The 16,594-nt window shown below is 38.5% G+C and overlaps 1 protein-coding gene across 9 annotated transcripts in view; it reads left to right on the forward strand.

Moving 5' to 3' along the window:
* Positions 1-16,594, forward strand: part of HELZ (helicase with zinc finger) — a 156,202-nt gene that overhangs the window by 107,523 nt on the left and 32,085 nt on the right. For all 9 annotated transcript variants that reach the window (XM_042914546.1, XM_042914552.1, XM_042914547.1 and 6 more), the window contains 4 exons: positions 5,417-5,468; positions 6,203-6,393; positions 8,681-8,888; positions 15,733-15,812. In XM_042914546.1, the coding sequence (XP_042770480.1) occupies positions 5,417-5,468; positions 6,203-6,393; positions 8,681-8,888; positions 15,733-15,812 (531 nt within the window). The remainder of the gene's footprint in view (positions 1-5,416; positions 5,469-6,202; positions 6,394-8,680; positions 8,889-15,732; positions 15,813-16,594) is intronic.

The following is a 16,594-nucleotide window of genomic DNA, read 5'->3' on the forward strand; positions in this document are numbered from 1 at the left end:
AATCCACCGAGTGGATGGGGGTAGTGCTCCACTGGGGAGACCTTTCAAGAACTAGAATATAAGCTCCATTACGGCAGAGATTTTTGCCTGTATTATTTACTGCTCTAGCCTCTGTGCCTGCAACAACATCTGGCTCCTCATAGGTGGCTTATAAGTATTTTTTGGATGAATTAATAAAGCTTAAGAAAGAGCTGATAGAAAAGACCAGAGGTATGAGAGAACAGGTTCTATAGGGACCAGCAAGGAGTATAGGGTGTGTGGGGAGTAGGGAACCCAGGTCGAAACTTTTACATTTTACTGTTTGTTTTTTTTTTATCTTTTTCTTTTTAATTAAAACATTGCAAAATCATTATACCCTTTGCACATTCCTAACTACAGTAGAGTAAACTCTTCTTACTGACTTGGGAATGTAGGAATCAACTTATGTACGGCAGGTGCAGCTAAATTGAAGCCATGGAACCGCATGTGTATGGACCCTAAGCAAGACCCTGCAGTTTGCTTTTTGTTTTCGTTTGAAAGGTGAAGAAAATATGTTTATTCCACTTGCTCTTCTAAAACCATAAACTCCCTGAAGACAAAAATCCTGTTCTATATACTTTTTATGGCCCCTAGTGCCTACCCCACTCTTTGCATATAGTGGGTGCTCAGTAAGTATCTGAGAAATCAATCATGGTTATGATGCATCCAGTAGAGTGTAACATGGCTTTTTTCTTATAATTGAGAGGATTGTGTAATTAAAGGCCAAAGCAGCCATCTTCCTGGTGTTTCTTTTTCTTTCTTTCTTTCTTTCTTTCTTTCTTTCTTTCTTTCTTTCTTTCTTTCTTTTAAATGTTTATTTACTTATTTTGAGAGAGGGGGAGATCTTGAGCGGGGGAGATACAGAGAGAGAGGGAGAGAGAATCGGGGCAGGGCTCAACGCAGGGCTCCATCCCATGAACCGAGAGATCATGACCTTAGCTGAAACCAAGAGTCGGATGCTCAACCGACTGAGCCACGCAGGTGCCCCAGTTAGCAACTTAATCTTAATCATGTCTCATCTACAGACCACCCCTGCCCCCCGCCAGATATGCACACTGAAAAATTTTGAAACAAATCCCAGATATTTTATATCATGTGCTAGAGCCTTTGGATGAAGTGGGGTTTATTGCCAGAAAAGAATACTATTTCTGAAAATGTGATACTGAACCATACAATTTCTCCTAGAGTTTTCCTTACTGTTTAACTTGTAACACAATTCTGTGCATAAGAAATATTAAAAATTAGTATTGTTAATGTTAGACTACAATTTAAACCCCAGTGAGATTTCTTGTGGATAAAAGCATCAGAAGACTGGACGACAGTTAAAAGTACTTTATGACCTGCTTGCTCAGGGCTGTGTTTGGCAACAAAACACCCTGTGCCGTTTAGCAGTCATATAACTTTATTCTCTGAACAGGTCACTTCTGTGATGGTGTTAGCGAAGGTACAGAACGTTAGGGGGTCCAGGAGCTGGTGGTCCTGGTTGGCCCGCCATTGCCTCATTTTCTGCAAGCATCATTTATAGCAAAGGGCCTGTTTTGTGGGCACCTGCAGGATTAGCATGTAGAAAAGCCGTTTGCCTGTCTTCATTCTGCTTCCTCCCAGGGCATTTGCTGGGAGCAACATTTGGAAGCTTTGCTAACATGGAACAAACTCATTTACACACATTACAGACTATAGAGACTGGTCAGAGGATAGATAATATTCAGAAGTGGATTCTCTGGAAAGACTGTAGTATTATCTTGTAGCATTTATTTTGTGAGTTGTCTTCATCATCTGTCTCCTGCTGCTTGTGTTGTGTCTTACTGTCCAGACATCCGAAAACGTGTCCGTCTTTGTCCTTTGGTAGCCTCAGTGCCCAGCTAGGGGTGGACAGGTGTTGGGCCTCGTTAACATTTGTTGAATGAGTAAATGGAAAACAAAGAATGAGTGAAAAAATAAATATTTGAAGAAACAAATAGTGGAGTAAAAAAAATAGTCCTTACAAAATATGTGATATGGGGCACCTGTTTGGCTCAGTTGGTTCAATGTCTCACTCTTGGTTTTGGCTCAGGTCATGATCCCAGGGTCGTAGGATTGCGCCCCACATGAGACTCCGCACTGAGCATGAATGAAACCCACCTAAGATTCTCTCTGTCTCCCTCTGCCCCTTTCCCCCGCTTGCGTGTGCTTTCACTCACTCGCTCTCTCTCCCCCCCCGCCTTCACCCTTTCACTCTGTCTCTCAAATTAAAAAAGAAAGGTGTTATGAACTATATTTGCTTATAAAAATACCTTTGGTATTCTACCAAAGGTGTACATCCTTTCTGAGATTCATTAGCAAACTTTGGGATTTGTCACTATGGAATGACTTTTATGCATAGCGCTAGCTTACGGCTACGTTATTATTTTGTTTATAAGCTACCAAACGCTGTATGATTTTGTATGGACCAAGTACACTTACTGCTCCACAGCTGCATGCTAAGTGCAAGCATCCTGGAAAAGTGTTTCCTATATTGAACTGTACAGCGTGCTGAATTACGCTTGTAGAAGTGCCATATTTTCGCATGATAGGTCCCAAGTTGCTTTTCGGTTTAGCATATCCCACAACCCAGAGGGTTGATGTCATTGTCTGGCATGCTTCCAGCTTTACAGTATTGGATTACCCTAGACTGTGATTACTCTTTGGATTGGTTTCCTATTGTTGCTGCAATAAGTTGGGACAAACATAGTGACTTAAACAACACAAATTTATTATCTCATGTTTCTTTGGGCCAGACGTCCAGGTTGCCTTGGTTGGTTTGTCAGCTTTGGGTTTCACAAGGCCTGAATCAGGGTGTTGGCTGACTGGCCTCCTCTCTGGAGGCTTGGGAGGAATCTGCTTTTGAGTTCGTGCAGAATCCAGTTTCCTGTGGTCGCAGGATCGACGTCCTTGTTTCCTTGACTGCTGTCAGCGGGTAGCGTTCTTAGCTTCTGGAGGCTTCTCTTCCCTTCTTGCATTTGACCTTTATGTCTCAGAACCACCAACAGTACGGTGAATCCTTCTCTCCCATGGAGTGTCTGACTTCCTCTTTTGCCACATCTGTTTGACTCCAGCTGGGGTAACTTTTCTGCTTTTAGGGCTCATGTGATTAGAGTGGGTCACCCAGATAATCCAGGATAATCTCTTTATTTTAAACACAACTTTGATTATATCTTGCAGAGTCCCTTTTGCCACATAACATGACATAGTCACAGATTCCAGGGATCAGGGTGTGGACATCTTTCAGGGGCTGTTCTTCGTACCATAGTCTGACCACATCACTGTTTTCTCCTCATTCTGCACGATTGCCTCTGGTTGACGGCTCGTTAGAGGCTAAGAAATCTAAAGAGTTTGCTGCCCTCTTGGAACGCTCTTATCTTCTGTCCGTGTCACTGGCTCTCCTTTCTTCCGTCAGTGTATGTGTCCCGGCCGCTCTGGTCACTTCTGATTACTTCTGCTTCTCATCTTCTCACCCACTTCTGGCGTCTCTGCCCTCTACCATTGTCACCGTTTCACTCTTTCTTCTTGTGCCCTGCTTTCCTTACCACTTCTCTGTTCCTCAGAAGTTTGTTTTTTATAGCTAGTGCCAATCACTGGGAACAGTCTCTTCTGGTTAATGGACCAACTGCGATTCATTTTTGGCTATTTTTTCTGACTTTTTAAGAGTTGGAGCTTCGTTGCCCTTGCCTGCTCACGGCTAACCTAACTGACCACATGCCTTTGATGTTTAGCGCCGACCTGAGTGTGTGACCTTGCTGACAGGGACGTAAATGAAGCATCACCGTACTTTCGGTTTGGTCAAGAATAAATCTTTCTTTCTGCTGTAGATATCATTCCCTCCCCCCCCTTTAATTTTCAGATATTATGTACAAACAACAGATTTGTGTGTGTCTAAGGGTAAGTTGTGTAATGTGCTACTTGTATTGTATCATGGCTTTGTGTTAACATTTAGCCAATAGAAAGAGAGAGACATTTTTTGAAGTCCAGAAATTCAGAACCATTGTCTCTTAAAATATTGTTTCAGTGCTAAAGTCATCCCATTTAATGGTATATGAATCTGGCATTGTTTATTTAATAACTTCATTTGATGAACATTGAGGTTGTTAACATTTAACACATGTATAAACAATGCTGTGATGAACATCTGTGCCCAAGTCCATCCTTAGTTCATTTCGATTAATTCCTGGAAGTGTAATTATTGGGTTAAAGTGTACGTACATTTTTGATGCTTTCGATAGTATTGCCAAATTGCTTTCTAGAAAGTGCGTACGTTTTTCTTTTTTTAGAGACAGGCTTTTTTAAACAAATGTTTATTTATTTATTTTGAGAGAAAGGGCACTAGTAGGGAAGGAGCTGAGAGAGATACAGAGAGAATCCCAAGCAGGCCCCGCACTGTCGGCACAGAGCAGACTCAGGGCTCTATTGCACAGACTGCAAGATCGTGACCTGAGCCAAAGCCAAGAGTTGGATGCTTAACCGACGGAGTCACCCAGGCTTCCCAATTTGTACGTTTTCTGAAGCAGATTATGACAGTCAGTGTCTTTTCTTGTTCCTCCAGTAAATTTTACATGTTAAGATGCCCAAAATAACATAAATCTCAAACCATATTTACATCCATATTATTGTTTTAAAGTCCTCGTCCTCAGGAATTGCAATTCCATCAAGACTGATGTTTTTCCCTTGAAAAACAACTTTTCATTTTGTCATTTAATTAATAGAAAATGTGTAGAGAAGCTGCAAAGGAATAGAATTTAGGGTCCAGTCACATTGATTATGTGGTTTTTTTGATCATTTATTTATATTTTAAAATGTTTGTTTATTTTGAGAGAGAGAGAGTGTACACGTGAGAGTGTGACAGCACGAGCAGGGGAGGAGCAGAGGGGGGAAGAGGGGAGGGAGAGGGAGAGAGGGAGAGGGAGAGGGAGAGGGAGAGGCAGAGGGAGGGAGGGAGGGAGGGAGGGAGGGAGAGAGAGAGAGAGAGAGAGAGAGAGAGAGAGAGAGAGAGAGAGAGAGAATGAGAATCCCAAGCAGGCTCCACACTGTTAGTGTAGAGCCCAGTGTGGGGCTCGATCCCATGAACTGTGAGACCATGACCTGAGCCAAAATCCAGTCAGATGCTTAACCGACTGAGCCACCTAGGCTCCCCTAAAAAATCACTTAAACAAAGAATTTTACATACTCTTAATTTGAGGCTGAGAAAAATGGAGGCCTAGCACCGTGACTTAATATTTAAAAAGAAAGTTGGCTCAAAGCAGTCTAATGGTTATTAATTACACACTTGCAGTCTTTAAATTGTAATTGTTGCTGAATATATTTAATTTGCATAGGATTAGGGAAGTAATGTTTTCCTAATATTAAATGTATTTATAGTATTATACGTTTGTTTTTTTCTATAAAGGGGAAAAGCCTCCATCATACCCAGAATGATCATTTCCAGAATGATGGAATTGGTAAGTGGAAAATCAGCCCTGTGGTAACTTGCTTTTATGGTATAAGAGGTTTACTCTAAATTTCATCACTAGAAGATGGGGAGAGGGATACACACACACTTTGGAACTCACTTAACCTCTTTTATTCAGCACATCTGGTCTTGTGAATGCTTTGTTACGACATTTCTGAAAACAGATGGTTTTGTAGGTACCAAGGTTTATGTATTTATAAGTTATGAAGAAAACCATTTAAGCATATGCCACAGAAGTTTTGGGAACATATTTATGTCCTACAAATATTGGATCATTGAAATGTCAACATAAAGTTTACTTCAATGATTTAAAATGCAGAATTATGCTTTTAAAATATTAATTGTTTAACCTTCATTTTGTCTGTGACTATATTGCAAGCCAAAACTTTATTGTGAAAAAATATTGTGTATATTTTCCTAGTCTCAGAAGAATGTTTATTGAGTGTGTATGAATTTCTCTCTCGAAAGACACACCTTTACCTCCTTGAAAGACATTTAAAATTATACTAGTTTACAGAGAGAATACTTTGTATAACTCAAAATAATTTTAGGGAACGTTGTAAGATGGTTGTGGTTTTTTAATATGCTTTACTCTTCCACACTGATAATTCTTATCTTATGGCAAACCTGGGAAATGTGTTTTGCTGTGGTGATTTAAATCTTTTTTGTCCAGGGGAATGTGTACAGTTACTAAGTTGAGTCCTTTCTCTGTTTATTTTTCAGTTCAGCCCAATCCTTCTGTACTTATTGGCAATCCTATTAGAGCATATACACCTCCACCCCCCCTTGGACCTCACCCGAATTTGGGGAAATCTCCAAGCCCTGTTCAAAGAATAGATCCTCACACGGGGACAAGTATTCTTTATGTACCTGCTGTCTATGGAGGGAATGTAGTTATGTCGGTGCCTTTACCTGTAAGTGGACATTTGAAATACCGTTTATTGAATAAAATAAAATAGGCTTCACTAAATTAGTAACTATCCCAAATAGTGTTGTTGTTGTTGTTGTTGTTGTTTTACTTTTCAATGCCTGTACGCTTCTTTTAAAGCAGCTCTTTCTTTAACCTTCAAAATGTGAAATGACCAGAGAAATATGAATTGTTGTTTATTGTCAGTTGTTATGAAGAAATTTGTATATTGGATGTTTTGATTGAGAAGACTTTGTATTCCCTTAAAAACATTTTTGCTGGGGAAAACTGGCCTGAACATTAAACAGAGCTAGTAAATTGGTCTCTTGTTTTGTAAAGTGATACTTTTATTTTATCTGTTACTTTTTTATTCTTACACAATTCACTAACCCTTCCTAGGAAATACAGTTTTTTGGAGGAGGCAAAGAAGCTTGGATTAGTCTAGCTCTCTGGATATGAATTTATCTGAGAAATTTCAATCCTTTCATAATCTTACTGGCACTTAAAAACATAATTAAATGTTTTCTGAGACTATAGATATTTAGAGGGTTTCCATCTTGTGTAAAACCCACTTTTGTTCCTTTAAGATTTTTTACTATTTTGGTAAAAAAAAAAAAAATTTTTTTTTTTTTTTTTACTAATATTTCCAAATTCGGAAATTTTATCCCAGAAAATATTTCTTGCATTTAAGGCAAATATTATAATTTCAGGCAGAGGTGATTATTGCCAGGGGTTTTGGCACCTCCACACCCCAAAATGGAAAAATGCCCAGCTGTACGCCTTGCTCAGCCATATTGCTCATGAGAGTTTACAATTACAACAGCCAATAGCTGTTGGTAAGAAATACGTGATTCATGCCCACTCCCCAAAAGACTTTCAATTTTAGCTGCCTTATTTCTTCCCAGACAGCCTGGCAACACCATACATCATTTTCTTTAAATAGTAAGTCCCTTAGGATTTATATTTCATTTTACTAGGTCAGAGAGGCTTTTATTATATAAGATTTTTAAGAGTCTGCATTTAACAGTTATACTATAATAAGATAATAGGGGCAGTAGCCCAGATGTCATAGTATTTATCCTTTTATGTCAGTATGCAGAGATTATGTATTTAGATATACCTAAAGAAATATTTTGTTTCTGTGGTTTAAGGGAAGAGTTGAATTAATCAAAAGAGTTAATTTAAACTAATGACCTATCTGAATTTTGCCTACAATCAATGAACATTGATTTGGTTATTCATGTAAATTTGGAGTGTGTGTATTTCTTTCTTTTTTTTTTTTTTTTAATTTTTTAAATGTTTATTCTTGAGACAGAGACAGACAGTTAGTGGGGGAGGGTCAGACACACACACACACACACACACACACACACACACAATCTGAAGCAGGCTCCAGGCTCTGAGCTGTCAGCACAGAGCCTGATGTGGGGCTCAAAATCATGAACCGTGAGATCATGACCCAAGCCGAAGTCGGACGCTTAACTGACTGAGCCACCCAGGCCCCTCTGCCGCCCACTGTTTAAAAAAAATTTTTTTAATGTTTATTTATTCTTGAGAGAGAGACAGAGACAGAGCATGAGCGGGGGAGGGTCAGAGAGAGAGGGACTTTAATGTTTATTTTTGAAAGAGAGAGAGAGAGCGCATGAGCAGGGGAGGGGCAGAGACAGAGGGAGACACAGAATCGAAAGCAGGCTCCAGGCTCTGAACTGTCAGCACAGAGCCCGATGTGGGGCTCGAACCTACCAACTGTGAGGTCATGACCTGAGTCTAAGTCAGATGCTTAACCAGCTGAGACACCCAGGCACCCTGGAGTGTGTATATTTTATGTTGAGACTCCTTAGACTAAATTCTTTAACTTTTTCACTTGTTCTCTCATTTAGTCTATTAAACTATGTAACTGTGCAGTTATAACTTTAAAGGGTAACTTTCTTGATAATCTATGACATGTATACATTCATATTAAAGGGAAGTGATTTAGGATTATAAAATAAGTTGATGCATCAAGGAATAATTACCAATTTTATGTCCCCAGTTTCTTCCTAACCTGAAAAATGACCAATTTTCCCTACACACTAAAGATTCAGGAAGCCAATTTTTCTTTTGGAAGCCAATTCTTGACTAGTTAAGTTCTAGCAATAATTCTACCAGTTGTTATAACTAGCACTGACTTTGTGGTTACTTATTTTGATACAATTAACATGTGTGTGTTTGCTTTTTCCTAATTAGTAGCACGATAGCAGTTTGCATTTTAAAATGTATTTAATGCAGTTACTCCATTTCTTGTGATAACGTAGGTACCATGGACAGGGTACCAGGGCAGGTTCGCAGTTGATCCTCGGATCCTTACACACCAAGCAGCGATGGCCTACAATATGAACCTCTTACAGACACATGGACGGGGGTCTCCCCTACCGTATGGCCTTGGGCACCACCCACCCGTCAGCATAGGGCAGCCACAAAGCCAGCACCAGGAGAAGGATCAACATGAGCCAAGTCGAAATGGTGAGCTGCTTTGCTGTTATCAAGATCCTAAAATGTTGATACACCTGCTTGTATCTTTTAACAATATGATTGTTAAATTGTTCGTGGATTATAGACCCCTTTGCGAAAGAATCTGATGCAAAAAACTATGGATCTTCTCTCCAGAAGATACAAGTATGTACACCAATGAAAATGCATGATGTAATCAATATTACCAATTTTCTGAAAAAATACCAAATTTTAATATTTAGAGTGTTTTTAAATGATAGTTATTTAAAACTGAGACAGAAAATCCTCTCCTGGTAAATATATTTATTGACCAAAATTATTTTTGTGGTACACTAAATGTAGATGCTACTGTGGCAATAGTTGACCTAAAGTAGTTACATCTTCTGTAAATCATAATCTCCTGTGTAATTGAAGGAAAAATTACACAGTCTTTAAGTTTGTTTGTTTATTTTATTTTTTATTATATATTTTAAAGATTTTTGGGTTTTATTTGTTTTGAGTGAGAGAGAGAGAGCATGCGTGTGCGCAAGCGGGACAGGAACAGAGAGGGAGGGAGAGGGAGAATTGCTAACAGCACAGAGCCGGATGCGGGGCTTCAACTCATGAACCATGAAATCGTGACCAAAGTTGGACACTTAACTGACTGAGCCACGTGTCCTTATTTATTTGTTTTTGAGAGAGAGTGAGAGAGTAAGCGAGCACGTGTGCGCAAGTGGGAGGGGTTGGGGGGGGGGAGAGAGAGAGAGAGAGAGAGAGAGAGAAAGAGAAAGAGAAAGAGAGAGAAAATTCCAAGTAGGCTCCGTGCTACTAGCACGGAGCTCGATTTGGGGCTCAAACCCACAAACCATGAGATCATGACCTGAACCAAAATCAAGAGTTGGACCCTTAACTGACTGAGCCACCCAGGCGCCCCACTCAGTCTGTTTTTTTTCAAAAGAAAAAAAAACTTTTTTTTTTTTTTTTACATTTTTTTATTTTTGAGAGACAGAGACAGAGTGTGAGCAGGGGAGGGGCAGAGAGAGAGGGAGACACAGAATCAGAAGCAGGCTCCAGGCTCTGAGCTGTCAGCATGAAGCCCATCGCGGGGCTCGAACCCACGAACTGTGGGGTCATGACCTGAGCTAAAGCCCAATGCTCAACCGACTGGGCCATGAGGCGCCCCAGCACTCAGTCTGTTTTTTTAAAGTCAGGTTTACTGAGGTATAATTTATATAATGTAAAATTTACTTTTAAAATGTACAGCTGACATGTTTTGACAAATGAACAGAATTAACCACCACCAGAATCAAGCCACAGGGTGTTTACGTAACTCAGAATATTCTCTCATAGTCCTTTGTAGTCTGTCTTCTCCTCCATCCCCCAGCCCTGGGCAACCACCGATCTGCGTTTTGCCTCTGTACTCTTGTCTTTGTACTTATTATGTCATATAAATGGAATCAGAGTATATGGCTTCCTTGTGTCCAGCTTCATTCACTTAATGCTTTTGAGATTCATTTATGTGGTCTATGTCAGTAGTTTATGCCTTTTTACTGTTGATTAGTATTCTATTATATGGTTGCACTGCAGTGTTTTTATCTATCCATCAGTTGATGGGCACCTTAGTTATTTCTGTTTTTTGGCTCTTATGAGTAAAGCAGCCATGAACATATGTTTTCATTTCTCTTGGGTGTATACCCAGGAGTAAGATCACTGAGTATGTTGTAAATACATAGGTAACTTTATAATAAATTGCCATGCTGTTTTCCAAAGTGGCTGATGCGTTTTTCTCGTCAGCTAGTAATGTATGAGATCTCTAGCTGTTGCACATTGTCATCAACACTTAGTATTGTTAGTCTTTTTACTTTTACCTTTGCTAGGAAGTATCTGATAGAATCTGATTGTGGTGTTAGTTTGCATGTTCCTAATGATTAATAATGTTGAATATCTTTTCATTGGGTCATTTGCCCTCTCTCTGTCTCTCTTTTGTAATGTTTGTTTTTGAGAGAGAGAGAGGGATCACAGAATCTGAAGCAGACTCCAGATTTTGAGCTGTCAGCACGGAGCCCAACCTGGCACTTGAACTGTGAGATCATGACCTGAGTTGAAGTCAGGTGCTTACGGTGCCCCTAGAAGTTTCTACTTTTGATAAAATTCAGTTTATCCTTTTTTTTTTTTTTTCTTTCTTTTTTGAGCCATGTTTTTGGTGTTGGCGAAATTTTTGTCTGATCCAAGATCACAAAGACCTGTGTTTTTTTTCCCCAGGAGTGTCGTATTTTTAGCTCTCACATTAGGTCCTTTTTGAGTTAAGTTTTATATGTGGTATGAGGTAAGAATGTTGTTTTCTTTTTGCTTATGTATGTTCATTTCTTTTAGCACTATTTCTTGAAAACACTGTCCTTACTGCATTAAGCTAACTCGGTACCTTTGTTGAAAATCAGTTGACCACATACGTGAAGTCTGTGTTCTGTTCTGTTGATGCACACGTTCATGTGTGTGCCAAATGTGCTGTCTTGATTCCTGTAGCTTCATGAAAGTCTAGAGGTCAGGTACTATGAGTACAAGGTGTTTTTCTTTTTCAAAACTGTCTATTCCAGGTCCTTTGCATTTTCCACATGCATTTTACAATCAGCTTGTCCGTTTCTACAAAAAATCCTGCTGGGATTTTGATTGGGATTGTGTTGAATCTACAGGCCAATGTGGGGAGGATTGACAACAATATTGAGTCTTCTGTTATATGAACAGGATATCTCTCTCAGTTTCTTTTTGTTTTAAGGACACACTTCAAAAAAATTGTTTTTAATGTTTGTTTAGTTTTTGAGAGGGAAAGAAAGAAAGAAATCCCAAGCAGGCTCCATGCTGTCAGCACAGAGCCCTGTGCAGGGCTTGAACCCATGAACTCTGAGATCGTGACCTGAGCTGAAACCAAGAGTTGCAGGCTCAACCGACTGAGCCACCCAGACACCCTATTTCTCAGTTTCTCTTATTTAGTTTTATGATTTTCCTCCTTAGTAGTGCATGCCATACATTCTGATGTATTTTTGTTTCATTCAGTTGAGTACACTTTTTTTTTTTTTTTAAGTTTATTTACTTATGTTTCTGTGAGAGAGAGAGAAAGAGAGCCGGGGAGGGGCAAAGAGAGGGAGAGAGAATCCTGAGCCGGCTTCATGCTGTCAGTGCAGAGCCCAGTGCAGGCCTCGAACCCACAAACTGTGCTCATGACCTGAGCTGAAGCCAAGAGTCAAACACTTAACCGACTGGGCCACCTAGGCACCCCTTAAGTACACTTGCTAATTTCACTTGAGATTGGATCCATGGAATATTTAGAAAGGTGAGTTTTAGTTTCCAGTTATTGAGGATTTTCTAGGAATTTTTATGTTGTGGATTTCTACTTTGATTCCATTGTGCCAAGAAAACGTATTTTGTATGACTCAAACTCTTTTCTTTTGAACTTCCTGAGATTTGTTTTACAGTCCAGGATATGGTGTATCTTTGTGAATGTTCCATGTGCACTTGAGAAGAATGGAGCACTCTATCAATGTTACTTAGGTCAAGCTGATTGATAGAATTGTTCACGTGTACTATATTCTTGCCGATTTTCTGTCTTCTTTTAAAGAAATATGTATTGGGAGGAGAATATTGAAATCTCCAAGTACAATTGGTATTTGTCTATTTTTCCTTTAAATTTTGCTTGGTTAATTTTGAAGTTCTCTTATTAGGAGTATAAACATTTAGGATTATGTGCTTTTGATTAATTAACTCTGCTGTCTTTTTTTGAATGACATTCTTTATCCCTGGTAATATAGTCTTTGCTCAGAGGTCTACTTTGTTAATATCTAATATAACCACTTTAACTGTATTTTGACTAGTGGTAGCATGGTATACCCGTTTTGACCTTTTTCTTTCCTTTTTGATCTATTACTTTTGATCATTTTGTGTCTTTATATTTATTTATTTAAAAAAATTTTTTTAAATGTTTGTTTATTTTTGAGGTGGGGGTAGGGAGAGGGGTAGATAGAGAGGGAGACACAGAATCCAAAGCAGGCTCCAGGCTCCAAGCTGTCAGCACAGAGCCCGATGCGGGGCATGAACTTCTGAACTGTGAGATCATGACCCAAGATGAAGTTGGATGCTTAACCAACTAAGCCACCCAGGTTCCTTGATTTGTGTCTTTATATTTAAAGTGCATTTCTTTCTAAATTTTTGTTTATTTGAGAGAAAGAGAGAGAGAAGGAGGGAGGGAGGAAGGGGGAGGGGCAGGGAGAGAGATGTAGACACAGCATCCAAAGCGGGCTCCAGGGCCTGAGCTGTCAGCACAGAGCCTCACTCAGGGCTCGAACCCATGAACCGTGAGATCATGACCTGAACTGAAGTCAGACGCTCAACCGACTGAGCCACCCAGGCGACCCTAAAGCACATTTCCTTTAGATGGCATATGGTTGGCTCTTGATTTTTTTTAAAGTTTATTTATTTTGAGAGAGCCAGCGGGGGGCGTGGGAGGCAGAGAGAGAGAGAGAGAGAGAGAGAGGGAGAGAGGGAAAGAAAGAATATATCCTAAGCAGGCTCTGTGCTGCCAGCACGGAGCTTGACATGGGGCTCGGTCCCACAAACTGTGAGATCATGACCTGAGCCAAAATCAAGAGTTGGATGGAAATCAAGAGTCAAATGAGCCACCCAGGCACCCCTTGATGTTTTTTTTAATCCAGTGTGACAATCTCTGCCTTTTCATTGAGGTGTTTAGAGCATTTATAATTAATTATATAAATTAGGCTTGATTTTATCATCTTGCTATCTATTTTGAATTTGTCCAATCTTCTTTTGTTTCCCCTTGCCTTTTTTTCCTGTCTTCTTTTGGATTCGTTGAATATTTTTTATGATTCCAGTTTATCTCCTTTTTTGATTATTAGCTATAACTCTTTATTATTTTAGTGTTTGCTTTAGAGTTTATAGTATATATCTTTATCACAGACTCCTTTCCAATTTATATTTTACCATTTCATGTACAGTCAAAGAAGCTTACAGTATTTCAATTTATCCTCTTCTGGCCTTTATGATATTATTGCCATACATATTACTTTTACATATAAGGCCAAACATTGTTATTATTTACACAACCAAATAATTTTTTAAAGAGGTTTAGGGGCATCTGGATGGCTCTGTCAGTTAAGCGTCTGACACTCGATTTCAGTTCAGGTCATGATCTCATGGTTTTGTGAGTTTGAGCCCTGTATGGGCTCTTCACTGACTTCATGGAACCTGCTTGTGATTCTCCCTCTTTTTCTGCCCCTCCCCTGCTCGCACTCTGTCTCTTTCAAAATAAATAAATAAAAAAGAGTTTTAAATAATAAGAAAAATAATTTTTTGATCTATCCATGTAGGTAGCATTTCTGGTAGTCTTTATTTCTTTCTGTATATTCATGTTTCCATCTGACACAATTTTCCTTCTGCCTGAAGAAGTTCTAACATTCCTCATAGTGTAGATCTACTGGTGATGAATTATTTCAGCATCTGTATGCCTGAATATATTTTTGTTTCACTTTCATTTTTGAAAGAAGATATTTTTGCAAGGTATAGCATTCAAGGTTGACAATTTTTATCTTTAAGCATTTTAATGATGTTACTCTCCTGTTTTCTTGCTTGCATTATTTCTAGTGAGAAATCTGATGTCATCCTGTCTTTGTTTTTTCTATATGTAATGTGCCTTTTCCCCCCCGTCTGACTGCTTTTATGAGTTTCTTTTATGCTGGTGTTAGTAGATTGATTATGCTGTTCCTTGGTGTAGTTGTCTTCATGCCTCTGGTGTTTGAAGTTTGTTGAGCTTCTTGGATCTGTGTGGTTTTATAGTTTTCATCAAGTTTGGAAACTTTTGACCTTTATTTCTTAAGATATTTTTATGTCTTGCCTCTCCTCTCTTCAGGAATTCCAACAACCCAAATATTAGGCTGATTTAATTTTCCCCACAGTTGATGGATGCACTTCCTTTTTTAAATTCTTTTGTTCTTTTTGCATTTCATTTTGTGTAATTTCTATTGCTATGCCTCCAATTCATTAAGTTTTCATACTGCAGTGTCTAATCTGTTAGTTCTACCTAGTGTATTTTTCATCTTCAGACATTGTAGTTTTCATTTCTTGAAGTTTAGTAGTAAGGCTATTTTGGCATGATAATTCATTTTGCAGAGAGAGTTCCAGTGGCTTTCCTAAAAGAGTGTTTTCAAACAAGAACCCAAATCAAGGATTTTTTTCAAGGAATTTAAAATATCCAGCAGTTAATTCTTATAGATTAAAATCCTTTCACATGTGTGAAATAGCATCTTTTAATTCTATTATAATTGTGATTTTTAAAAACACTTTAGTTTCCTTTGCTATTCCTCATTCACTTACATTTAGTTTGCTATCTATTACTTTTAAGGAGTATAAGTACACCCCTTTCAGAATATCTTTATTCAGTTTAGATTTCTTTATTAATTTGGATTGAGATATTATTTGCATTTTTGCTTAATTATATTTGTAAATGGCCAAAACATTGAGCCTTTATAAGTAGTAAGAATTTCAGTACCTTTTCTGTGACCGGTTTAGGAAAAACGAGGCTACAAATTCCTGGAGGATGGGCAATTATCTTTGAAATTATTTCATGTTTTAAGGTTATTCCTTTATTAATCTTTTTTATTGATAATGAGGTTTGCTTTAATTATAAATTTTCTTTCTTGCAGGGAAACTACAACCCTCAAGCTTTAGTAAAAACAAAACCCCGGCAGTAATATAAATTGATACAATAGATGAAAAATGTTCAAATTATTCTGCTCTGTCTAATAATGGTTAGTCATTGGAAATGTAACAACCATTGGAGACAATTTATAAGAATTTAAAAATATTTTCTTAGGTAAAAGTGATACAAATAATCCTGGACCTGAAATTAGTAAGATTCGAACACCAGAGAAAAAGCCTATGGAATCCAAACAGGTATGCTGCTTACATGTAGTGAATGCATTGTCCTAATGGATTTTAGTCTGATTGATCACCTTGGAATGTTGATGTTTTAAAGAAAATTTTCTCTTTTTATGTATATCTTTTATGCTTATTGTTTCATGGGGACCTGTTGGGTCGTGTTATCCTCTCTCCCTTCACCTTTTCTTTGGCTATTGTTTGCTTTATCCATATACTTTTCTCAAATTGTTGGTCAGTGATAGACTTGAATTTAGAATCATTGTATGATAAAGTAGTAAGTGAGACACATTTATAGACGTGTCATTGAAAATCATCTCAGAATGGAAAGAACTGTTCTCGTGAATAAGGAAGACTTAACTTCCTTATGTCGCTCACCTTGTTCTCTCATCACATCTACTGTATAAGTCCTTAACTTTTTTTTAAGACCGAAGTGTAGTTGACACACAATGTTACATTAATTTCAGGTATACAACATAGTGATTCAATGAGTCTGTCTGTTCTATGCTTATCACAGTGCGGTTACTATCTTCCACCATACAAGGCTATTACAATACCATTGACTGTATTCTCTGTGCTGTGCCTTTTATCCCCATGATTTATTCATTTCGTAACTAATGCTGAACTCTTAACTCACCCGTTCATCTCCTTTATTTGCTTCTGTGGTTGTGGACCAGTTAGGGAAAATCAAATCATTGGTTGAATTAGTGCCAGTGGAAATTAATATTTTCTAATCTCAGGGAACCCAGGGGGCTCCTCTGCCTTTCGTTACATGTACCTATCTCCCTTTGCCCGATTTC

The sequence above is a fragment of the Panthera leo genome, chromosome E1 (genome assembly GCF_018350215.1).
Source record: "Panthera leo isolate Ple1 chromosome E1, P.leo_Ple1_pat1.1, whole genome shotgun sequence".
Lineage (NCBI taxonomy): Eukaryota > Metazoa > Chordata > Mammalia > Carnivora > Felidae > Panthera > Panthera leo.